The following is a 23,823-nucleotide window of genomic DNA, read 5'->3' as shown; positions in this document are numbered from 1 at the left end:
CGAACGGCGCCCTCGGGGTCCCGTTCCTCCCGCGTCCCTCCCACGCTCGCCCCAGAGCCGCAGGTTTCGATCCCCTTAAAGGGGACGCGCTCCGTCGGGACCCGAGGGGCCGCAGAGCCGGCGCGCGGTGGGCGGGGCCTCCAGCGTGAAGGGCGTGGCGTCGAGCGCGCCGGGCGTGGCTTCGAGCGGAAGGGTCGGGAGGCTGCCGACGGCGCGCGGCCCCTTTAAGACGCGCCGGGGCGGGCCCGGGTGGCGCGCGGCCCCTTTAAGCCTTGGCCTACGTGGCAGCCCCTGGAGCCGCCGCCGACGCGGAGCGAGGCCGGCCGCTGGGCACTTCCTGTGGAGGCCGCAGCGGGCGCGGGCGCCGACGGGCGAGGGCCAGCGAGCGAGCCAGCCGAGCCGAGCCTCCCGCCGTCGCCATGGGCCAGAACGACCTGATGGGCACGGCCGAGGACTTCGCCGACCAGGTGCGGCCTACGGGCCCCTACCCCGGTCCCGGCCCCGACCGCGACCCAGGACGCCCGGGTCGCTCCGGTGTCGGCCTCCCGGCGCGGGCCGCCAGGCCCGGGCCGCCCCCGACTCCTGTTCCCACAGCGGGACCCCCCCACACCAGGGCCCTCCGTCCCGGCCTAGACACCCGCAAGCCCGACCTGCGGGTCCGGTCTTCCCTGTGCGCCAGGCCGCTCCCGGAGCCCGGGCCTCGCGCCTGGCCTGCTGCCCCCACCCTCCAGCCTGCCCGGGGTTCCAAGCCGCAGGTTGTGGGGGGTTTCCTGCAGGGCCCGCGGCGGGAGTCCTGAGGTTGGGGCGGCTCTGAGGCTCGCAGGAAGCGCCTCGGCGTTTGGAGCTGCTTAGTGGGGGTCCCCGCACGTTTTTCTTTTCACCGGGCTCCGGGAGGCGGGGTGGGAGCTCGGGGACTAATGGGGGCCGGGGGTCCTCCCAAAGGAAAGGGGGCGCGCTGGCGTGCGCCCCAGCTACAGGAAGCCACAGCAGCTTTTCCTTTTCTCTTTCCCAGATGTGCTGGACTCTTGGGGTCCCTTTGACCCTGCTTGCATCTCTCCCTCCCCGTTTGGACTCTGCCCTGGGCTGGATTGAGTGGGGATCTGTACACAGCCTGGGAGGAGGGGAAGACTATCTTTGATAGTTTCCTTCCAGAAGTGTCCAGGTGGCATTCTGAGCAACAGGGAAGCCCTTCAAACAGGCGGTTGGGTAACTTGAGAGCATTCAGAAACTGGGTGGACAGGATCCGAACCTGGAAAGTGAAGGGACACAACTCCCCACCCTCTTTTTTCATTAAGCTTGGCAAAAAAAAAAAAAAAGCTGGTGGTGCTTACGCAGATTTATCCCTTTTACTTGTAAAAGAATCCCGTTTTGTCGACAAATTCACAGCCTTATCCTCGCAGGGAGAGCCTTGTGTGGCCCACTCGCCGTTCTTTGCTCAGTTTACTTAATGTAGTGATGGTTAAATTTTTTAATTTTTCTGGAGGTGGTAGTGAGTCATCAAACTCTGAGGCCTAGACTTATTGGAAGGCTTGTGTATGTGTGATTTAAAAAAAAAAAAAAGTAAATGATCGTTTCTGATTAGTTATCGAGCTTTTCCATCCCCCCGGGGTGATCTCTTTCTAGTGTGACCTCACCATCGGTTCTCATTGCACCACTTTCCTGTGAGCTGATATTTTAAATTTGGGGAGACAAAGTGTATCAACTTCAAGAAGCATTTTTTCCTAAGGTGCTGATTTTGTGCTTAAGGACAGAATTTTAAAACTGTGTCCCTTACAAAAACAATTCATATCAAAAGTTCTCAAGACCCAGGTAGGCCTTTTAGTTAGTCAGTTTAATTGACATAATTTATAGTGACCCATTTTTATTTCCCCAAGTCGCAACTCCCTAAGAAGATGGCTCCTTATAGCCAAGGGAAGGATGAGAGGTACATACACTCGCTTTTCACCCTGGAAAACTTGGGTTTTGCAAGTGAATTTCATAACCAAATCTAGATAAAATGTCTCCAGTCAAGCTGCTGCCCACTAGCAAATGACAGACTCTTCTACTGAAAAAAAAGTTCCCAATCTCTTATTCCTTTCTTTTTCTTTTTTTGTTTTTTTTGTCTTTTGGGGTGGGGGAGGGGGGACAGAATTTTGCTCTTGTTGCCTAGGCTGGAGTGCAATAGCACGATCTTGGCTTACTGCAGGCTCTGCCTCCCGGGTTCAAGCAATTCTCCTGCCTCAGCCTCCCAAGTAGCTGGGATTACAGGCAAGCGCCACAATGCCCGGCTAATTTTTGTATTTTTAGTTGAGATGTGGTTTTGCCATGTTGGCCAGGCTGGTCTTGGAACTCCTGACCTCAAGTGATCCGCCTGCCTCAGCTTCTCAAAGTGCTGGGATTACAGGTGTAAGCCATTGCACCTGGCCTTTTGTTCATGTTTTGTTGTTGTTTTGTTGTTGTTGTTGTTGTTATTATTATTATTATTTTGGAGATGGAGTCTCACTCTGTTGCCCAGGCTAGAGTGCAGTGGCACAATCTCGGCTTACTGAAAGCTCCACCTCCCAGGTTCAAGCTATTCTCCTGCCTCAGCCTCCTGAGTAGCTGGGATTACAGGCACCTGCCACCATTTTTGTATTTTTAGTAGAGACAGCATTTCGCCATGTTGGCCATGCTGGTCTTGAGTACCTGACCTCACATGATCCACCCACCTTGGCCTCCAAAGTGCTGGGAATACAGGTGTGATCCACCGCGCCCGGCTGCCTTCTTGTGTTTTGTTGTGTTTTAAATGAAAGCGGCAGTAGCTTGGAACTGGAAAGAGGCTCTGGAGGGGGCACAGGGTTGACCTCTCCAGGTTACTGAGGAGAGGCCAGGCCGGCTCAGGCTCCTGGACTTGCCTTGGGCCACTGAAGAAAACCCAGGTCTTGGTCCCCAGTGCCCCCAGAGCCTGGTAGTCCTCTTCTGGCCCAAGTCAAGAGAAGAGCACTAGAAGGTGAAGGGGTGAGCGGCCTGTTCACATACAAATCCCAAGTGATTAGGACCATATGTGTCAGGCAGCACAGGCTGTCGATGTCAGATGATCTTATTAGAGTCTGCCTGGGTCGTGGCAGAGCATGGCAGCAGGAGTTTCCATGCCCCTTTCTGGTCCGCTTGGGAGGGCAGCGACTTGTATTTGCCCAAACTCCAATCAGACAGACGCAGGCAGGTTAACAGGTCACAACGTCACAGTGTGGCTTCTTGTGGACGGAATCTGACGAAGCGCCGGTGGAGCTTTGTTTCTGCTTATCCACATAGTACTTAAAGCTGCCAGACCAGGCCTTTACGTGAAAATGACCTAATTTGAACCCAGTGGGGAATTACCATGGAAGTCACTGATCAGATTAAGTAAGAATCCAGTTTTTCTCATCTTCAGAAAACAAAAGCAAAACCGAAGTGACAAGATTTGACTGGAAAGCGTGTGCTGCTGAGAGCAAGACCTAAATAAGCTTAGTTTCCCAGGCCCAGTGTCCTCAGGTATTATGACAATGACATTAAGTCTTTCAGTGGGCCAGGTCCATGATACACATTCCTTTTGTGACCTTCCTGACTGCAGGAGGTTGGCTAAAGCGTCTCCATCTTCAGATGGGCAGAGGGAGGTTGGCTGACCGCACTGGCTCATGGTGGGCTGGAGACTGAGTTCGCATCTTGTTACCCCAAAGGCTGGGTTCCTCACTGCTTGGTGGATTGCGACCTTCTGGTCTGCAGAGTCTGGTCCATGGGGACGAACAGTCCGGTTAGTTTCTGCTGGCAGGCTCCCCCAGCTGCATCTCTTGTCTCTCTATCTCTGGCATCAAGCTCCTTGCCCTGGCAGCCAGGGACAGTGTCCTCTTGCTCCTGGGAGCCATGCTCTGTAGAAACTGCTGAGACGTGCTCTATGCAGGAGCTAGGCATTTGGAAGCTATGGGAAGGGGCCAGAAACTCTAATGAACTCAGCAATCCAAACTAATGTCCATGCCTGCAGCTGCTCCTCACTGCCTATTAGACACTCTGCAAAATGTAGCTTCTAAGCAGTTTATATCCATAAACAGCAATATTGGCACTTAATGGGTTCTGCCTGGCAGTTCATCACCAAGGCGACAGAAAAGCATCATGGGGCCTTCCTCTCCAGTGTGGCCTTCCGTGTTTTTAACCTATCCTCAATAGTGGCAGAGCTAGCCCTGGGCCCTAGGAGCTGGCCTTGGCCCTAGTTGAAGTTCTGGGGAAGTGAGGATGGTCCTGAGGACACCTGAATCTGCTGGTGGCACAGGCACTGTGAGGCTCCTGATGAACATCGTGAGGGTGGCTGTCTGGTGTGGTGGGGTCCTGGTGACAGTGACAGGCTCTGTCCTACCCTGCCCTGTACCATGAACGAGCAAGGAGAGAAGGCAAAGAGGAGCTGACTCACCTTTCTTTGTGTGCTGATCTTAACAGGAGGTTAGAACACATCCACACTGCTCTTTAGGGGAGTGCGGGGGAGAAGCAGGGGAGGTTGTGGTTAGCGGGGCTCCTCCCAGAAAATGGCGCCCAGTTGTGCTCAGTTACTTCTTTCCGACAGTTGTGATTTTGATCACACAGTTTTTTAGTAAAGCCAGGCCATCATCTCCCACGTTGGGCTGTGCAACACATTCTCTGGCCCTGCAGGGTGCCCTGTAAACCTCTAGAGCAGCACGGGAGGGAGGCTCCGGGAAGTTCTGGAGCTGCAGTGAGCCACCGAGATCGAGCCAGCCCTGACAATCTGATGTGAGAAGCTGCTGGGCCCCTTCCTTCCCTGTGGTTGCTTTTCCCCAGGTTTAGATGAGGCAAAGGCCCATGTCCTCATTTCTAGGATGTGTGGGACCTGAGTTGGGCCTTGAGGGAGGCAGCCCCAATCCTTGGTGATCAAGGAAATCTGACCTGCCTTTTTCCTTGATGTTCTCATTCACCATGAATTTGCAGGCTGCTTTTCTTAATTTCTTTTTGTCCTGAGTGTGAAGACAAAGTGGAGTTTTCTGTGTGGCGTGGGAGCTGCAGGTGGCTGTGATGGTGATCACTGTATGCCCACGAAGTCATCTCTCAGGGTGGATATAATTACCTTTCTCAAATCCCCTTCAGTCGTCTAAAATAACTACCCCTCTGAGAGGAATCTCAGTCTTCCTATTAAGCTCCTGAGATGCTGTCACTGCTTATGAACCATATCCTGCTTGATGGCACGGTTCTCGGAGAGACTTAATGAGAAGCTTGGCCACAGAGGTGAGCTAACTGTGTCATCTTCCTGCAGCCTGCCAGGTCAGCAGCCACCTCTGGCTCTGCTGTCACAGTTCTCTGATGGGGGGAGGGGGACTGTCACGGGTTTTATGTGCTCGCCGTGTTTACACAGGTCGCCTGTGTGCTGGCTGCCAGCAGTGGGCTGAGTGCCTGCAGTGTGGCTGTCCTTGTCTGTCCACACTGGTGCTGTGTGTCATGCCTGAGTTGGGGGCTCTTCTCTGCTGTGCTGAGGGAACACTGGCCTTGGGATGTGTTTCGGAGTGGCATGACATGGGTCCAGTGGCCCAGCTGAGGAAGTTGTGACCAACATGTGTGGGGAAAGAGGTTCGTGCCGGGCCTGGTCTTTAAACATGACTTTTTCAGTGTTAAGTCCAAACAGCCCCCCGCGTTGGGGGATGCTCATTAGATGGTGGCTGGTTTAAAGGAGACTGCATCAGCCTTACAGCTAGTCAGCCTTCAGTCTGGACCAGGCTTGCCTTTGAAAACCAGAGCAGCTAAGCAGTAGATGTACTCAGTTCAGAGTGCAGTACCCAAATTTTTGCATATTTTTCCCCAAAGCCAAGAGCTGTGTCTGTCTCCTCACCATGTTCGCTCAAGGAAGGAGGTGTGAATTGGCTGTCCCACCTTCTCTGTCTTTTTTGTTCTTTATTCCTCTTGACCCAGACACTCAAATTAAGAGTCGCAGACTCATCAAAGAGACTGTTAAACACTGTTTCAGTCTCATGGGCTGTGCATGTAGCAGATGAGCATGTTAAATGCGGGTCCTGCAGCTGGGGGAGGCTTAGACAGCAACCCATGGCTGGGGCTGGTTTGCTCATCTGAGGTCAGTGAGCGGCTCACAGCTCTCATTTTAGAAGCAAGTCAGAACACCTCTGGTGTCTGTCTTGGGTGTGGATTACAGTCTGCCTCTCTGCTGCTGTTGGGTCCACACCCTAGGAGTCCCGCCACAGCTCCATCTCATCTCAGAGGTCTGCACAGCCTCTTGTTGAGCTCCTCCTTCCCCATGGTTGCTTTTCCCCAGGTTTAGATGAGGCGAAGTTCCGTGTCCTTGCCAGGGCTTCCCAGCTAGGCCACGACACGAGGCCATTACCTGAGAACAGTGGCACATCACGTGCCAAGGTGGTGTACTTTATCTCTTCCACGGAATATGCGTGATTACACTGTTGCTGGGCATTTAGAAAGCAATGGGGCAGTGAGGCAGAACCTGGGGGAGGGTGTGTGGTGTCACCTTTTCCCACCTCCCAGTGTGATGTGGGCATCTTGTGCTGGTCCTCTGCATTGGCTCTGAAATTCACAGGGGAGGATTTGGGGTCTTTTAAAAAAACAAAATATAAAACAAGGTCTTCCTCCTAGTGAGGTTGGAAAGAATCTTAGCAACCATTAGTTCATCTGGCCTCACTCTACTGTAGGATAGTAGAGATGCTACCTCTGCTATCCTATAGTAACCGGTGTGTCCAGGTCACACAGTGTGCTGGCTGGACAGTAACCGGGTGTGTCCGGGTCACACAGTGTGCTGGCTGGACAGTACCAGCCTCAGAGCCTCAGCGTCCACTTCGTCTCCCAAATGGCTTGGTGATTCCCTGGGTATCTGTCGGACACTTTGATGTCTCCCATCACTTCAGTGGAGTCAAAGGTTGAGTAAATGTGTGTAGAACTGACACTGCAGTGCGCAGGCTCACTGGGTTTGGGGAGAATGGCCACCTGGCTTTGTAATCTCCACCTCCACCCCCTGCCACATGGGAGCCAATTTGCAGCTGTGACCTAGCCAGGGCCCCACTTGACAGGCTGGAGGGTGATCTGAAGAGCCGGGGCTTGTACACTGAGATGGGGAGTCTCAGCAGTGTCTGGGACTTTGAAGCAACTTGAAAAGATGCTGAAAAGTAAGAAGCACGTAGGCACATCTTCTTTTGTTCCACCAGTAGGTTTAGTCAGCCTTAGGAGGGACTGTGCAGCTGACATTTGCTCGCCTCGCCCACGGGGGTCAGGCTCTCGGGTGCTCTTTAGACTCTGGCTTCCCAACACGCATTCGTAGGTGGGTCCCCTGATCTTTCTCCTAAGGACTTGCTGTGTTACAGAATTTCTTTCACTTTATATCTCAGTTTTGCATGAGTGATAAAAGTGCACGGGGAAACCTGCGTGACATTTGTACCAGGCATCCAGTAGTGCACGTTGGCCATCTGACCCAGCCGTCATAAATGACCTGACTCACAGGACAGCAGGAAGTCATAAATGTTTTCTTTGCCTTTGACATTTGACAGTAATTTCATACACTTGGCATTTCATTGCTGTTGAAACAGCTGTCCCATCTCATTTGTGTTTTAATTTGCTCAAGATTATGCAGGCTTTGACAAAATCCCAGCGCTTTCTAGCCATTAGCGGTACCAGCTTCATGCTGCACTGACAGTTGCTGTGTACACAGTCCCCAAGTCAGATTCTGAGCTTGCAAGGAGGAGCTCTATCAGGGGCCAGGAAGTGCCAGCCTGGTTTGTAACAGCACGTGCGCTCTCCAGAGCCTGGGGCTTCCTCGTGCTGCTCTGGAGATTTTCGGCTAACCATAAACAGGTGATCTTGCCATTCAGTCAACCATGTGGTCCTCTAGGCCTGGGACCCTGGCTGTCACCTAAGCCAACCCTTGTTCTGTCAAGGGGCTTCTGGGCGTCACCAAGCAGGCTGAGAGGTCCAGGCCTTAGCACCTCAGCCACGTATGACCTGCAGACTGGGGTCAGGTCTTGGCATTGCACCATCAGGTCCTCGAGGCCTGGGGAAACCCTTCCCGCTGGGCTTAGTATGCCCATTTGTAAGGTGAAGGGTTGGATCCGAGCAGTGGGGATGCCTGGCAAAGTGCAGTGGTGCCTCAGTAGGGAGGTTGCTGCTGGCATGTCATGGGCAGAGGCCAGGCTTGCTGTGTCATAGCCCATAGCACCCAGGATGATCCAGGGCAAAGAGTGGCCCAGCCTCAGATGCCAGTAATGCCGAGGTGTGGAAACCCTGAATAGACGACCTCTAAGTGCCTTTTCAGATGTCATTCTGTAATTCCAACTTGTAAATGCCCTTGACAGAAAAGAGAAGCTCTGTGTCTTGTGGCAATGCCACCTTCGATGACTGTAGTTGCCTGCCAAGGCACCGGAGGAAATCACAGTGGCAGTGTTAGGGCTGCTGCCCTATGGGGTCTGCACCAGAGTGCCCAGTACTACGTCATGCATCTCTGGGACTGATACTTGGATTGTTGCATGTGTCCAGACTCACAGGGTAGCACTCGGGAGCAAGCACTGAGAGCCCCCTAGTCTGTCCTCAGAAGGCGCCGGTGCTGACCAGAGCTCTTACCTTCCACAGCGTCTGTTCCTCATGCACACCCTGCCCAAGGACGTGCCCGGCTGCGGTCTGGGGCTCCCTGCCACAGTCACCTCACCCTTGGGTTTCTGTGGCCCTGCAGTTCCTCCGTGTCACAAAGCAGTACCTGCCCCACGTGGCGCGCCTCTGTCTGATCAGCACTTTCCTGGAGGACGGCATCCGCATGTGGTTCCAGTGGAGCGAGCAGCGCGACTACATCGACACCACCTGGAACTGCGGCTACCTGCTGGCCTCGTCCTTCGTCTTCCTCAACTTGCTGGGACAGCTGAGTGAGTGCTCTGAGAGTGGGCAGGATTCACTGGGCTTCTTATTCCATGATCGTTGGCAGTGGGGAGGCTATGTGTGAACTGTCCACAGTAGAGCAGTTAATTTCCCACCTCAGGTGGGCGGCTGACTTGGGAGCTGACTGTGGGAAACAGCCTGTTCCTTATTACAGCAAGGGCTCCACTTTCTATGTTTGTATTAAGTCCAATCAACTTACCACGTGTGGTCTTTGCCTATCATTAATTCTCCCAGAAGCTGCTTTTTGCTTGGCTAGGTGATTTTCCTTACCTGCCTCTGGACGAGGGCCAGGTGAGGTGGCAGTGTATTGAAACAGTGCTCTTCCCCCGGCACCCATCCTCAGACCCCGTAATCCTTGTCCTTCTCTCCAGCTGGCTGCGTCCTGGTGTTGAGCAGGAACTTCGTGCAGTACGCCTGCTTCGGGCTCTTTGGAATCATAGCTCTGCAGGTACACGGGGCGTGCGGTCAGGGCTCCCTTCTCTTTGCTCTAGTGGAGCAGAGCTTCTGAAAAGACATCCTTGACAGTTCAGTGTCACTCCCTCTCCAGCCCTCTGCACGTCTCTGACTTCCTGGAGCTCCTTTCTCTTCTGGGGAAGTCGTGAGCCCAAGCAGGGCTGTAGAGGCGGGTCATCAGGTACGGGGCCATCTTTTGTCCCATTCCTGTGATTACTGTGACAAGGGGAAGTCCTGAGCTTGGCTGCAGTCAGGATGCTGTCTTGTTATCATGTTGCTTCATAAAGAATACCTGGTTATTCAGAATGAAATGCTGGGAACAGGATATCTGAATCCACATCTGTGGTCTCAGAATCGCTTTGTTCTCCGGAACATCACAGCACGTTTCCTGAGAAATACAGAACCACATTTTTGAGCCTAGATCTGTCCTCGGTCTCCTGTGTCGGTTTTGTGTGTTTTAGACTCCAGCTGACATTGGAGAGACTGCCTAAGGCTATTATGAATTCTGTGGAAATGCCTTTGGAAAGGCTGAGACTCAGGTGTCTCTCTTCTTTCCCCCCAGACGATTGCCTACAGCATTTTATGGGACTTGAAGTTTTTGATGAGGTATGTGCATTCTGGTTGGTGAGTTTTAGTATATGATCCTCGTGTAGGCTGAGCATTGCAAATCCAAAGTCTGAAATGCTCCAAAATGGGAAGAATCTTTTTTTTTTTTTTAATTTGACTCCATCTTGCTTCTAAAAATCTTGGGCACCAACTTGACACTCAAAAGAAGTGCTTGTTGGAGCATTTCAGGTTTTGGATTTTCAGATTTGGGATGCTCAACCGATAAGTATATAAATATACCAAAATCTGAAACACTTTGGGTCCCAAGCGTTTCAGGTTAGGGGTACTCAATCTGTTTTTCTAAACTCAGTTAACATCTTTGGGTCAAAACCAAGCGTGTCCAGCCTGTGGTCCACGGGCTGAACGCGGCCCAACACAAACTCATAAACTTTCTTATAACATTATGAGAGTTTTTGCGATTTTTAATTTTTTTTTTTTTAGCTCATCAGCTAACATTGGTATTAGTGTATTTTATGTGTGGCCAAGCGATTCTTCCAGTGTGGCCCAGGGAAGCCAAAAGATTGGCTCTCTGGTCTCAACTGTGCCTCTTAGAAGCAGGTTCTGAAGAGGATGCTGCAGAGCCCCTAGAATAGTAGTGACTGAAGCCATCTCTTCTGCCCCTTATTTCACGGGCGTGGGGACTCAGGATCTGAGTGGAGGACATGGCTGCCCACGGGGACCCAACTGGTCAATGAACACTGAAGCTGTGACTTGGTTCTGTGTGGGTTCAGGTAGCCCATTGCTGTCAAGTTGTAAAGACACCTCTGTCTCTTGAGCTATGTAAGGTTTTACATGGGTGTAACTCCAGAGTCTGAGGTCCTGTGCGCATGCCTGCCTGGTCCTGCTTCACAGATTGCTGGGTTTGGAGAAAGGGAAGTAAAGGCCTTCCTATATACGCACCAAGGTCTCCCTAAACCTGGTCTGACAGGCAGGCCAGATCCTGGTGAGGCTTCGCTTCAGCCTGCATATCTGTTCCTCAGGAACCTGGCCCTGGGAGGAGGCCTGTTGCTGCTCCTCGCAGAATCTCGTTCTGAAGGGAAGAGCATGTTCGCGGGTGTCCCCACCATGCGTGAGAGCTCCCCCAAACAGTACATGCAGCTCGGAGGCAGGGTCTTGCTGGTTCTGATGTTCATGACCCTCCTTCACTTGGACGCCAGCTTCTTTTCTGTAAGTATTCCTGCTTGCCTGAACGGATCTGGTTTCCTGTTCTACTAGAGAGAATGCTGTCCCTCCCCCATCTCCTCCCTGTTCACCCCTCCCTGGTTGGGTGCTAACGACAGCCTGGGGGAGCTGCTCAAATGGAGCAAACCTTTTGATCCCATTAAAACAGACCAAAAAACTCATCAGTCCCTTATGTGTCAAGCCTTCTTTCCAGCAAGTGAAGGCCAGAACCTCTAACCTTGGTGGAGCGTGCTTGGCCCTTGGTTGGCCAAGGCTCTCCACCCAGGCTCCTCTTACTCTTCTTTCTCTCCTCACTGTTCACATCTTTCTCAAGTAATTCCTGTATGCCAGGTGTCAGGGGCAGGCCTCCAGAAGCTTCCAGAACACATCTCCGGAAATGACTGAGAGCCTCAGCTGGGCAGCGTCCAGGAAGGGTTCCTGGCGCCATGGGGAGAGGAGAGGATGTTTCTGGCTTGGATGTCTGGGTGGACCAAGAAGCGCTTGGGAATTTATGGATTAGAGATGCATCTTAGTAAATCACAGCCTGTTAATAGTTGGGGACTTTAATCTTCCCCAAACCTTCCACATTTCAAAGCTGGTGCTTTATTGCCTCCTGCCTCCCCCCAGCTTTGGTCGCCCCACTTGTACCAGCAGCCATCTCAGCAGTAGCTACATCAGCCTGATAGATAGAGACTTTCATGACACGCTGCCGCTTGAACTTTTGTTCGTAAAGCATCTCTCTTCTCCTCACGTTTATTTTGAATTTCTTACATTTCAACCTATGCAGATTGTCCAGAACATCGTGGGCACAGCTCTGATGATTTTAGTGGCCATTGGTTTTAAAACCAAGCTGGCTGCTTTGACTCTTGTTGTCTGGCTCTTTGCCATCAACGTGTATTTCAACGCCTTCTGGACCATTCCAGTCTACAAGCCCATGCATGACTTCCTGAAATACGACTTCTTCCAGACCATGTCGGTGATCGGGGGCTTGCTCCTGGTGGTCGCCCTGGGCCCTGGGGGTGTCTCCATGGATGAGAAGAAGAAGGAGTGGTAACAGTCACAGATCCCTACCTGCCTGGCTAAGACCCGCGGCCATCGAGGACTGGTTCAGGGTGGAATCAACAAAACTGCCAGCTTTTATGTATCCTCTTCCCTTCCCCTTCCTTGGTAAAGGCACAGATGTTTTGAGAACTTTATTTGCAGAGACACCTGAGAATTGACGGCTCAGTCTGCTCTGGAGCCAGTCTGGCATCTGGCCCTTCAGTGCTGGTCAGCCTGGCGGTTAGAAGCCTCCCCCATGCCGAGGCTTTGGGGTGAGCCGCTCACCTGGCTGCGGCAGCTCAGTCCTATTTTTCAGTTTCTTTTTTGAGGGGGTCCAGAAGGGGGCCTTCAAGCTGTACTGTGAGCAGACACATTTGTATATCATTCAAAGCAGTCTCCCTCTTATTTTTAAGTTTACATTTTTAGCACAAACTACTAAATAATTTTGGATGGTTCAGCCAAACCTCAAACGGTTAATCTCCCTGGTTTAAAATCACACCAGTGGCTTCGATGTTGTTTCTGCCGCTGCATTGTAATATTTTCTAGAACAGTGAAAACATTTAGGGACACCCAAAGAATGCTGCAGTATTAGAAGGGTGGTGGAAGCTTTTGTTTGTGATAAAAGTCATCGGTCAGAAAATCAGCTTGGATTGGCACTAAGTGTTTTACTGGGTAACACCCTAGGAGTTTTAGTAGCTTGAGGCAAGGACGAGGGGCAAGAAGTTCTTGGGGAAGCTGCTGGTCTGGGTGCTGCTGGCCTTGGACCTGGCAGTGGGGAAGGCTAGTCAAGAGACTGCACACGGGGTGGCCCCAGCAGCAGTACCCTGCAAGCCAGGCTGACCAGCTGCTCCTCAGACCAGCTTGGGGAGCGGCAGCTGCTGTGGGCGGAGGGTGTGGTGGGAGCTCCCAGAACTGGAGACCCACGGACTCAACCCACTTACCTCACATGGGGCCTTTCCTGAGCGAGGTCTCGAAAGCGCAGGCCACTCTGGCCGAGCGGCACCACCCTTTCCCAGGCTGCACTCGCCCTGTAGGCAGCCCTGACACACCACTTTCCCAAGGCTGTTGCTCACTCAGATTCTGTCCGTTTGCTGTGCTGAATGCAGCCAAAATTCCTTTTTACAATTTGTGATGCCTTACCGATTTGATCTTAATCCTGTATTTAAAGTTTTCTAACATTGCCTTATACTGTGTTTCTCTTTTTGAGGGGGGTTAACTGCTTATTGCTCCCTGTCACCTGCACCATAGTGAATGCCACAAGGGTGGTCGAACATCTCTCTGGCCCTTAGACCTATCTGGGGGACACGCTGCTGCGGTCCAGTCCCGAGACAGCCTGCGGCTTGGCCTTCTGTCCGTTGGCTCTGCAGGGCAGGGGTGAGGCAGGCTTCTGCTCATAAGTGCTTTTGGAAGCCACCTACCCTGAGGAGGGGGCACCTTTTTAACACAACCGAGCTAGTCCCAAGGTGTTTGCAAATCCTCCCCCGGAGGCCCACTTCCTTATCTCCTAATATTGACAAGATCAAGCACTGGCTTCAGTTCTCTTCTCCTGTGATCATTCAGGTGCTCCCTGCAAGAAGACTGGCTTCTGTCTCAGTGTTCCAGCCTCGGCAGGGCTGTCTCCTGGTCTATATTGCACTCCCCGTTAGTGCAGTATGACAGTCCCGTCAACCAACCTTGGCTAAGTCATGGTTTCTCTGTGGTCAAGGTTGGTTGGCTGGTTGGTAGAAAGTAGGGTGGACCAAAGGAGGCCACGTGAGTAGTCAGCACGTTCTACACCAGCAGCACCTCCACCCTAGTGGGTGTTCCTGTTTGTCCTGGCCCTGGGTGGGCTAGGGCCTCAGACTGGGGGACATGCCTTTGCTAGAAGAGGATAAGTGGGATCTACCAATTGGTTTTGGCAAAACAATTTCTAAGAAGATTTTTTTGCTTTATGTGGGAAACAGATCTAAATCTCATTTTATGCTGTATTTTATATCTTAGTTGTGTTTGAAAACGTTTTGATTTTTGGAAACACATGGAAATAAATAATGGCATTTGTTGTATGCAGTGTGATCCTACGGTGTTGCCCAGCCTGGCTGGGGCTCCCCTCGGGATGCCAGTGAGCCAGGCTGCTTGTTCAGGCTTCTCTGAGGACCACTCAGAAGCCATGTCCAGAGAGAATTGTCCCTCAGAGGCCCTGCTGCCTCCTGGGTATGGGGGACACATCCCCTCAGCCCTGCCTTAGACGGCAAGTGTCGAGACAAGGTAGACACCGGGGACAGTTGATCATTCAGAGGACACGTGGCTTGATGAGTAGGGGAAAATAGCTGAAGGCTTTCTTGAAACTTCTCAGCATGTGCTTTTATTAACCTGGCTGTTTACAGGAGCTGAAGCTCTTAGGTTTGCGGGGATGACTCTTGAACTTCTTTTTCAACGAGCCCAACTGCTTCTGTGGGATAAACAGAATTCTGATTATGAAGCCTTTCTGATCCCATAGAGAAGGGGCCCTGGGAGTACAGGGCTATCCCTACCTGCACAGCCTCAGAGGTGCTGGTGTGAGACACCCACGGAGGCTTCCTCCATGCCCCCCAACCCCATTTCCTTAACAGCTGCAGGATTAGCCAGCACTCAGCAGGGCCTTAGAGGAGCACAGTGCAGTGCCACACATGCATTAGGACCTTGACCTCTTCTAGCCTGGGTCCTGCTTATCTACCAAAGGCAAGGAAGTCTCCACTCCTGCCCCGATGGCAAAGGTGGTGGCCAGTAATCAGGTCCCTGTGTCACGGGAAAGGACAAAGAAGCCACAGCTCAGTCTGAGGGGCGAGGGTATCCTCACAAACCCTTGGTTTTGACTGTGGTCCACAGAGCCAATGGTAGGCACTCACAACCTCCTGCCAGCTAGCAGCCTCAGCTTCCATGTTTCATGTGAGTTGTTAGCTTGGAATTTCACTTGTGAAAAAGATTCTTTTTTTTGAGACAGAGTCTTGTCGCCCAGGCTGGAGTACAGTGGCACGATCTTAGCTCACTGCAACCTCCGCCTCCTAGGTTCAAGCAATTTTCCTGCCTCAGCCTCCCCAGTAGCTGGGATTATAGGCACCTGCCACCACACCTGGCTAATTTTTGTATTTTTGGTAGAGACAGGGTTTCACCACATTGGCCAGGCTGGTCTCGAACTCCTGAGCTCAAGTGATCCACCCGCCTTGGCCTCCCAGGTGCTGGGATTACAGGCCTGGGCCACCTTACCCGGCATCAATTCTTTTTTTTTTAAAGAAATGAAAAACCATCACTAGAGGAATCCACTGCCACACTGACAGGGTGGAGGCGACAGCTCACCTTCCTGCGCTTCCGGACCAGCCCCCAGTCCACGTCCATCTCCCTCCTGCCTTCATCAGTGGACTCTCTTGGGGGCTTTGCCTCCTGGTCCTCTTCGTCTGTCAGAAAGTCATCAGTGCCATCCATGTCCTCTGTGTTTCCAAGGTCCTTTCTGGTGAATAGCTCGGCTGGAAGGAACACAGAGAATGGCTGATGGTTGTTTTAGGCTGAGTTCACCACCTGTGCAGGGAAGCCTGCACCACAGCCTGCTCCCTCTGACAGAGGAGGGGCAGGGCGAGGCAGGGGCTGTTCCGCTTACGTGGGTACAGGTCTGTCATGCTGTCGTCACTCGGAGCTCCCCCCTCATCACTGGACATGGGCTCCCAGAAGGCTTCCCACGAGCGGCCATCACCGTCCATCCGGTCCTCCCTCTTTCTCCTCCTGTGCACCAGGCATGCAGGGACGTACTCCAGCCCTTGCTTCTGACATTCTGCATCTGGGAAATAAGCCAGCATACACTGGGTACCCCCACACCCTCCACGGTCTGCTGGGCCACAGCTAACCTGTGGGGACTGCACTGGGCCAGGGTCCCACAGCCCTACCGCCCTGAACAAAAACCAGAGCAGCTGCTGGGCGCCTTGGCCCTATTCCTACCAGGCATGCAGGGAGGGTGGTGGGGCAGGGCTGCAGGTGGGAGGTAAGAAGATGGTGCAGGTCTGCTGGGCCTTGACCACTCATCCCAGATCCAGCCAGGCCTAGGAAGCCATGGCTAGGAGGGCACTGAGCAGGCCCAAGGCGAGCCCTGCCCCAGTCAGCTTGGCATTGCCTCTCAAAGGCAGCTTGGGCTGGCAGTGATGCCACCCTCTCCCCAGCAGCCCGAAGTCCTCCCTCAGCACATGGGAAGCCCTGTCCGGGAGGGCGGGGCTCAGTGGAGGTTGGCTGCCTGTCCTTTGCTGCCCCTTAGAGGGTGAGAGGGGAGTTGGGACAAGCCTTCCACAGAAGGACCTCGAGTGTCCACCACTGTTCCCTCATATATTAGAGGGTCAGCTGGGGCTTACCCTCCAGTCCGACGCAGCTCCCACCATCACCCCTCATGAGCTGCAGGAGCCCTGCTGGGCCCTGGCCGCTGATGTGGCGGCCCATCTCCAGGGCTGTTTCCCTCCTTGTCTCTGCCACCCACTCCCATGGCCACACAGCAGCCTTGTTACCACCACAACTTGCAGGCAGAGCCCCTCACAGCCACGTTCGGATTTCTCTGGACCACTGACCTGCACTGACTTCACCGACCCAGTGCCGTCTCAGCTCCACGGTCCGTCATCATAACCACTCTCATGGGGACCCTGTGGCCCCCTGCACTTAGAACCTTCCTGCCCACCCCTGAGCAGCTAACACACTGGCTGGACAAAGTCCAAGCCCCAGGCTGGCAGCCCTCATGCCTGCAAGGCTTCTGCGAGGGCCCGCTTTCCACTCGAGAAACCCTGGTCCTGCCTTCTCAATCCACGTTCGTGCTTGCGGAGGGCTGGGCCACCTCTCACCGGGTAATAGAAGCCGGTGGACTCATGTTCCCATGCGCAGACTAACCCGAATCTGTCCACTCCAGCCTCTGTCCATTTCCCTCCTTAGCTGCACTCTAGGAAGGCCTGGTGACCCACCACCTGCCTGAGGCTTAGCACTGCCCTCGTGGGCTGCAGCCTATGCTCCACTCGCCAGGTGTCCCCACCAAGCTTCGCGTGCCTCACCACAGTTGCCAGGGGCACCGTATCAGCAAATCTATCATGTTTCTGTCCTCATCTTCCCTTCAGGAACACAGAAGGACTTCCGTCCTTTTCCTGGGGCTCAGGACCAGTCCTCTCTCCCTTCTCCAAACTCGCCGGGCGGAGCAAGCATCTCCTTCATCCAGCACGGCTGTCCCTGTTTCAAAAGCCCAATGTCTCCCCTAATAAACACCTTTCCTAATACAGCTCAAGCATCAAACCTTAAAAGGGACTCTGAATTCTCCCCCCAAAACCCACCTTTTCCTGGATGACCGCAGCCAAGGGGCCCTCCCCTCTCAGCCATGCGCACTGTCCATGCAGCCCCCGCCCCAACCCTCTCCACACACGCACCGCAGGGACCCTCGCCTGGCCTCTGGGCCGGCCCTGCTGTGCATGCTAGCCCAGCCTGTGAGCCCAACTCAGCCAACACATTTTTGCCTCAGACCTCCATGGACCCTGGCCTCTACCTGGGGTGCTATTCCCCCCCAGCCCCACTGCCACCACGTCCCTTCAGCGTGAGCCTGGAGCAAATCCCTCAGGGAACCTCCCAGCCCCCCTGTCTCCACAAGTGCACCCCACATCCCTCACCCAGTTTCTTCCACACCTCACATCACCATGTGCACTCACTCACTCCGGAGCCTGCTTCTGGCCCTGCACCTGCCTGCACTAGAAGCTGTGGGGTCAGGGGTCATCATCCCTCTCTTCACCGTGCCAGAAACAGGCATGGTGCATCAACACGGATCGCTGAAGGATGACCTGCCTTCAAGCACACTCCATCGGGGGCAGGGCGGGCACGCACCCAAATGGCGATGCCCTCTGATGGGGGCCCACCGAGACTTACATTTACACAGAGCTCGCTGGTACCGCCGGCCCTGGATGTGCCTCAGCACGTGTTCTGGGCACTTGTTGATGTGCCGCAGGGTGAGTTTGCAGAACAACTGGTGCCTACAGAGCAGAGAGACCCAGTTTGCAGGGACAGTTCACAGCAAGGATCCAGACCCGTGTCTGCGTCTTGGACTCATTCCTGGACGGTCTACCGGGGATGGTGCACCGGGGATGGTCTACCATGCAACCTGGGTATTGGGTTTTTTTTAAAGGCTCTCCGAGCAATTCCACTCTGAAGATGGGCAGGGAACTGCTGACCCAGGCCGACTGCGGCTTCTTAATGTTTACTGGAAAAGTAGGCATAGCAGCCTCACTGACCGCTCCAGGATGAATTCATGCAAGAGGAAGGCTCCGCCTGGCCAAGTGCTCAATGAATAGGAACATCCCATTCGTTTTGACGATTACTGCCAACCCTAGCTCCCAGCTAAATCAAAGATCCCTTCTGGGGTCAAGAGGAGAACCCAACGCTGTGCACAACCTCAGGTGACAAAGCACAAGCCTCTACTCTTCTGTGAAGCAGCCACGCCCCAAAGGACAAACCTCACGTTTACCGAAAAGCAAACGAGCTCACGGAAGGGACTCACGGGGATCGCAGGTGACTCCAGTATCCGGGTGCCCACCTGGATCGCAAGGCTCCCAGCTCTGAGAGAGTGGGGGCTGCAGCACTGGCGGAGTCCTCAGAAGGAGGGAACTTTGGAGTTTACCACCCAGGACCTGTCCTCAACCGAGCCCTCCCGGAGGCTCCCTTAGAGAAGACTCAGGCACCGGGGACACCAGCGGAGGGGCTGTCCCAACTGCGCTGGCCTCCCCGAGCCGCCGCAAACCACCTACGGGTTCTTGGTGCTGGGCACGATGTGCGGTTCAAACTCTGCATAGTCGAACGCCGGGGAGGCGCGGACCAGCCGCTGGTACTTCTTGCCGCGTGTGTAGACCTGGAGCTCCGGCAGGCGGCAGGGCAGCTCGTGCCCCGTCAGGATGCACCTCACCTGCCGGGACGGCGGTCGGTCGGGAGGGCTCAGGCTCCCGCCAGGCCAGCTCCCCGGTGCCCGCTTCAGTCGCGCCCCCTTCCCTCCCCTGCCCCGCCGCGCCCCGCCCCTCCCCTCCCCTATCCTCTGGCTTCCTCTCTCCCCTACCCGCCGCTCAACCCCTCGTCCTAACTGCGCCCTTCTTCCCTACTCCGTTCCCCTCCTGCGCCGCAAACCTTGCGGGTGTCCGGCTGCAGCCGCAGGCTCGGGTGCTCGCGCAGGAAGGCCCGCACGTCGGCGGGCAGCTCGCTCATGGCCTGGCAGCCCCCGGAGAACCGCGTGGACGCCGCTCGCACCACGTGGAGCCGGGGGCGGAGCTCTGGGTGGGACTCAGCGGTGTCCCGGAAGCAGATGCCTCCGGCGTCCCGGAAGCGCCCGCGGGGTTGGGTGCGATGGCGGCGGTGGCTGCACTGCAGCTGAGGCTGCGGGCGGCGGGGCTGGGACGGGTGAGCGTGGGGCGCAGAGGACGAGAGGGCGGCCTGGGGCGCGGGGCGCGGGGCAGGGACCCAGAGCTCAGCCCGCCCGTCCGTGTCCGCAGGCCCCGGCCAGCGCCGCCTGGAGGAGCGTCCTTGGGGTCTCCCCGCGCCCAGGTGAGGGCCGCAGGCCGGGCTGTGATCCAGGCGCCTCGGTAGAGCCACCTCCTCTCTGCCCTGCACTTTGAAGGGGTGTCGTGAAGATTGAAATGAACCCACTGCCGGCAGAACTGAGGTTCCCTGGGAGTGACAGGTTCCATATTAAAATGCTTTTAGTGGAACCGTGGTCGTCTACCGGGCATGTAGCAAGCGCTTTGTCCTCACAACTACGCTAGGGGTCGCTCCTTCGTCGTTCCTGTGTTACAGAGAAGGCTCGAGAGTTACTTCCCAACGTCCCTTCCAGCTAATGGGTGGCCAGCCCAGGCTGAAAGCTCAGGGTTAGGAAAGTAAGGGGCATCTAACCACCACGGCTTCCGTGTTGCCTCTGTGCAGCACAGGGTAATCTGCCGTGTGTAGAGACTGCTGTGCAAGCCTGCTCCAGGCCTGCCTTTTTATATTGTTTCTTTTAGTATCTGCAAGGCCCATGGTGCTTTTCAGCCGATGGGACTCGCCCTCTGAGAGTTTAAAGGCACCTTCTGTGTACGTTCTTCCGTGTCGTCACGATTAGTTGTAAAGACTGAAACCTGTTAAGAGCTCTGTGAACCATTACTCTTGAGTCGATACGTTTCTCTGCATAACACAACCAGGAGCACCTGGCTAAGCGACTTAGTAACTAGCCGCTTATTAAATGCATTTTGAGTGGATGAATGGTGCATCTTCGTCCAGTGGAATACATCTTAGCATATTCTTGAGTAAAAAGGCATGAGTTACCCAGGGTCGTAGTTGGTCAAGCCAACACCGAGCCCTAGATCTCACTCAGTCGGCAAGCATACTCAGTGTGTGCCATGTCCCGGGCACTGGGTTGGGTGGGCTGGACACAGGGGCTGCTGGTAGGCTCCAGGCGGCAGGTTTTGTCCCCTCTTGTGCCATATTCTCTCGGGCAGTACTGGAGTCTTTTTTGGAACTGGTTGCTCCAGGTCTCTGTTCAAGGGCTTCTGCCTCCGTGTCACTGTTGTGAAACTTTCTCCAGAGGTGGCCTGGAGGCCAAGCAGGTGTGGCAGTTCTGCAGCAGAAGCATCTGCCACAAAAGCGGAAGATGACTCCTTTCTCCGGTGGGTCCTGCTCCTCATCCCCGTGACTGCTTTTGGCTTGGGGACATGGCAGGTAAAGACTGGCACCTGGTGGGGTAACTCTGGGCCCTTGACCCTGCTGCCATCTGCTTGGGCTTATGCTCTGTCACTGTAGGTCCAGCGTCGGAAGTGGAAGCTGAACCTGATTGCAGAGTTGGAGTCCAGAGTCCTGGCCGAGCCTGTCCCTCTGCCCACAGAGTAAGTGTGTGGTTGCGCCCCTAGGGCCGATCTCACTTGGTTCGACAGCGGAGCCCTGCCTTCTGCTGGGCGGCCTGCCCCTCTTGGCAGGACATTTAGTCACTTCCTTCACTGAACTCAGATGAGAGCTGTCAATATCAGTCATCCTGTTGGGCTTGTTGTTGACACCTCACTGCCCTTGTGAAGCTACCTGAGGCCGCCTCCTGACATATGGAGGAAAGTCTTATTTGGGGTCCTGCGTGTCACTCTTTTTTCAGGTGTAGTGAACTTATCCTCCACAGGGCTCAAGGCCCTGTAGGTCTCACCGTGAGGGTAGTCTTTTCAAAAAGTGCCCTAAATGATTTGACTGCCCTCTACCTCGAACATACCCTCAGAGACGGGTATATCTAAGCAAACGTTCCATTCAGCGTAGCAGACAGGATGCCAGATTCGGCTTGTGGATGAGGTTTTGGCCCACATGTTTTAAAAAATTTCACATGAAATATGCATTGAGGAGTCCAGATTTTTAGCTTCTCTTGTAAAGTTGGACTCTGGGAGTGCAGATCCACATTCCCACATGGCATCAAAGGGCCAGTTTCCCTTTGGCGAGGATGCCCTTTACCTTTCTCCTTTCCTTGTCTGGCCCTGGTGGACTGTGTAGTCTGCCACTCTCATTAGGGGAGTTGTTTTCCAGCCAAACGTTGCTCGGGCACTGTTCTTGTCTCCATGCAGCCCAGTGGAACTGAAAAATCTGGAGTATAGGCCAGTGAAAGTCAGGGGGTGCTTTGACCACTCCAAGGAGCTGTATATGATGCCCCGGACTATGGTGGACCCTGCCCGGGAGGCCCGGGAGGCCGGCCGCATCTCCTCCTCAGCTGAGACTGGGGCCTGTGTGGTCACTCCCTTCCACTGCACCGACCTGGGGTGAGTAGGGCATGTGGGAGCTGGCTATCCTGGCAGAGGCAGTCAGGGTATACTAATTCACATCACTATTTCCTTCACAGTCCCTAACCTGGGTAAGACCCTGGGAAACCCAAGATACCCAGAAGATTCAGTTCCTTGCATAGTTGTTAAGATCCCTAATTGTGACATTGACTTAAACTTCTCACCCAGCTTATTTATGACTGAACAATTTCTGTATGTTGACCTCTGAAGGAGAAAGAGGGATTCATGAAACGGGGGCCCCTTCTCTGGAGAAACTTTCTAGTGGCCCACACATTAGATGATGTCGGGGTATGAGGAGGGGCCAACGAGAGGAACTCAAGAGAAAGGATCCCAGCCCTACCTTGAGGGACTGGAGTCAGGAATGGCTCCCAAGGGGGCCATTTGGGAGTTAAGAGATGGGAAGAACATTCCAGGCAAAGCAAATGACAGGTACAGGAGCACCTGTGTGATTCACTGAGGAACTGGAGGATTAATGTACAAATGAAAATACCTGGGACTCTTGTTAGCCCATGTCTTCCGGTTTTAGGCCCGGGGTGGTTCGATTCAAAATGCTCCGTCTCCAGCAGGCTGGGGTGCCAGGGCTTCTCCTCACGGCTGCCCCCTCTATGAGGGATTGGAGGCGGCCATTGCTAGTTCAGGGGAGAGGTGTGGGGTCTCAACTCTGGCATGGCAGTGATGGTCACCACTTGCATTGCAATGGGAGAGCACAAGGAAAGCAGCAGAGATGGGGGGAAGCCACGTTCGTAAAAAGTGGTGAGGTGGCAGGGAAGTTTTACCAACCAAAGGGCCTGAAGAGAGGAAGACTGTGTGGCACTGCCAGGGCTCCACTGAGCCAGTCCTGTTTTAAAAGCCTTCCTGGGTGCTATAGCTGTTCCTATGGGTGCCTGAGTAACCATGAGTGACGACGGTTTTTATTCAGAAACCCTCCCCCGCTGAACAGCCCTTTTGTTACCCTAGAATCACCATCCTGGTAAATAGAGGGTTCGTTCCCAGGAAGAAAGTGAATCCTGAAACCCGGCAGAACGGCCAGGTAAGGGACATGGACCCTTCCTACTTTAGGGAAGGCTCTGGGAGTCAGCCAGGCTCCATGGTCTCTCACCTTCCTTTATAGATTGAGGGAGAAGTGGACCTCGTTGGGACGGTGAGGCTGACAGAAACCAGGAAGCCTTTTGTCCCCGAGAACAATCCAGAAAGGAACCAATGGCATTACCGGGACCTGGAGGCTATGGCCAGAATCACAGGCGCAGAGCCCATCTTCATTGATGCTGACTTCAGTATGTTGTGACCAGCTCACCCCACAAGTAGCTTTTGTGAAGGCTGTCCTTCCTCCTAACCCTCATTACCCAGTCCCTGCTGTGGCATACATTCTCGCACGTGTATATGGGGGAGGTGGCAACTCAGCAAAGGGAACCTAGCTAGGCAAGTACTGAGGGGTCAAGGCCAAGGTAAAGGCCGCACAGGATTTCCAATTAAAATGACAGCCACTAGGAAGTAGTGCAGAGGCCAGCAGGCAGCAGAGGGTGGACTTGAGTCCACTGTCTCTGCAGAAAGCACAGTCCCCGGAGGACCCATTGGAGGGCAAACCAGAGTCACTCTGAGGAATGAGCATCTGCAGTACATCATAACCTGGTGAGTCCCAGGCAGTCCTCTGGCTCCCTCCCCTTCAGCCCAGCAGCCCACTAACACTGGCTTGCTCTCAACCCCAGGTATGGACTCTCTGCAGCTACATCATACCTGTGGTTTAAGAAATTTGTACATGGAACACCTGGTGTGTGAGACCAGCTGCCAAAGCCCTATCCCTGAATAATGACATATTTGAAAAGACTAACTCTATGCTGAATCATGTGTTCTTGGGATAAATAAAAGTTCTGGGCCTTCTACCTTGCATGAGCTCATGACTGGTTGATCATAA

The 23,823-nt window shown here is 54.1% G+C and overlaps 3 protein-coding genes across 3 annotated transcripts; 2 read left to right on the top strand and 1 right to left on the bottom strand.

The window, feature by feature from the left end:
* Positions 1-332: 332 nt before the first annotated feature.
* On the top strand, positions 333-14,174 carry SURF4 (surfeit 4). The gene is made up of 6 exons (XM_012445151.2): positions 333-467; positions 8,672-8,858; positions 9,243-9,319; positions 9,887-9,930; positions 10,911-11,097; positions 11,879-14,174. Exons 1-6 carry the CDS (start codon positions 420-422, stop codon positions 12,143-12,145), a joined length of 810 nt encoding a protein of 269 aa, XP_012300574.1. The 5' UTR covers positions 333-419; the 3' UTR covers positions 12,146-14,174.
* Positions 14,175-14,457: 283 nt separating this feature from the next.
* On the bottom strand, positions 14,458-19,341 carry SURF2 (surfeit 2). Its single transcript, XM_064371739.1, has 6 exons — positions 19,264-19,341; positions 18,894-19,048; positions 18,019-18,122; positions 15,743-15,919; positions 15,445-15,611; positions 14,458-14,560 (listed from the first exon to the last, which is right to left on the bottom strand). The coding sequence occupies exons 1-6, from the start codon at positions 19,339-19,341 to the stop codon at positions 14,477-14,479; spliced, it is 765 nt and encodes a 254-aa protein (XP_064227809.1). The 3' UTR covers positions 14,458-14,476.
* A 138-nt stretch (positions 19,342-19,479) lies between these two features.
* LOC135272972 (surfeit locus protein 1) lies at positions 19,480-23,796 on the top strand. Its single transcript, XM_064371750.1, has 9 exons — positions 19,480-19,533; positions 19,626-19,677; positions 20,690-20,823; positions 20,905-20,987; positions 21,699-21,890; positions 22,869-22,941; positions 23,023-23,185; positions 23,459-23,540; positions 23,618-23,796. Exons 1-9 carry the CDS (start codon positions 19,480-19,482, stop codon positions 23,685-23,687), a joined length of 903 nt encoding a protein of 300 aa, XP_064227820.1. The 3' UTR covers positions 23,688-23,796.
* The last annotated feature ends 27 nt before the right edge of the window (positions 23,797-23,823 follow it).

This window comes from Aotus nancymaae, unplaced genomic scaffold, assembly GCF_030222135.1.
Source record: "Aotus nancymaae isolate 86718 unplaced genomic scaffold, 86718_ANA_hifiasm-v0.15.2.pri h1tg000158l, whole genome shotgun sequence".
In the NCBI taxonomy this organism is placed as follows: Eukaryota; Metazoa; Chordata; class Mammalia; order Primates; family Aotidae; genus Aotus; species Aotus nancymaae.
Note: the sequence above shows the minus strand (reverse complement) of the source record. Positions and strands in the feature narration are given on the sequence as shown.

Coding starts and splice junctions, on each gene's coding strand:
- SURF4 (XM_012445151.2), top strand. CDS start 420: ATGGGCCAGAACGACCTGATGGGCACGGCCGAGGACTTCGCCGACCAG. Junction 468..8,671: donor CCGAGGACTTCGCCGACCAG/GTGCGGCCTACG, acceptor GTGGCCCTGCAG/TTCCTCCGTGTCACAAAGCA. Junction 8,859..9,242: donor CAACTTGCTGGGACAGCTGA/GTGAGTGCTCTG, acceptor CCTTCTCTCCAG/CTGGCTGCGTCCTGGTGTTG.
- LOC135272972 (XM_064371750.1), top strand. CDS start 19,480: ATGGCGGCGGTGGCTGCACTGCAGCTGAGGCTGCGGGCGGCGGGGCTG. Junction 19,678..20,689: donor TGGGGTCTCCCCGCGCCCAG/GTGAGGGCCGCA, acceptor AACTTTCTCCAG/AGGTGGCCTGGAGGCCAAGC. Junction 20,988..21,698: donor CCTGTCCCTCTGCCCACAGA/GTAAGTGTGTGG, acceptor GTCTCCATGCAG/CCCAGTGGAACTGAAAAATC.
- SURF2 (XM_064371739.1), bottom strand. CDS start 19,341: ATGAGCGAGCTGCCCGCCGACGTGCGGGCCTTCCTGCGCGAGCACCCG. Junction 19,049..19,263: donor TGCAGCCGGACACCCGCAAG/GTTTGCGGCGCA, acceptor CCGTCCCGGCAG/GTGAGGTGCATCCTGACGGG. Junction 15,920..18,018: donor CCAGCGAGCTCTGTGTAAAT/GTAAGTCTCGGT, acceptor CTTATTTCCCAG/ATGCAGAATGTCAGAAGCAA.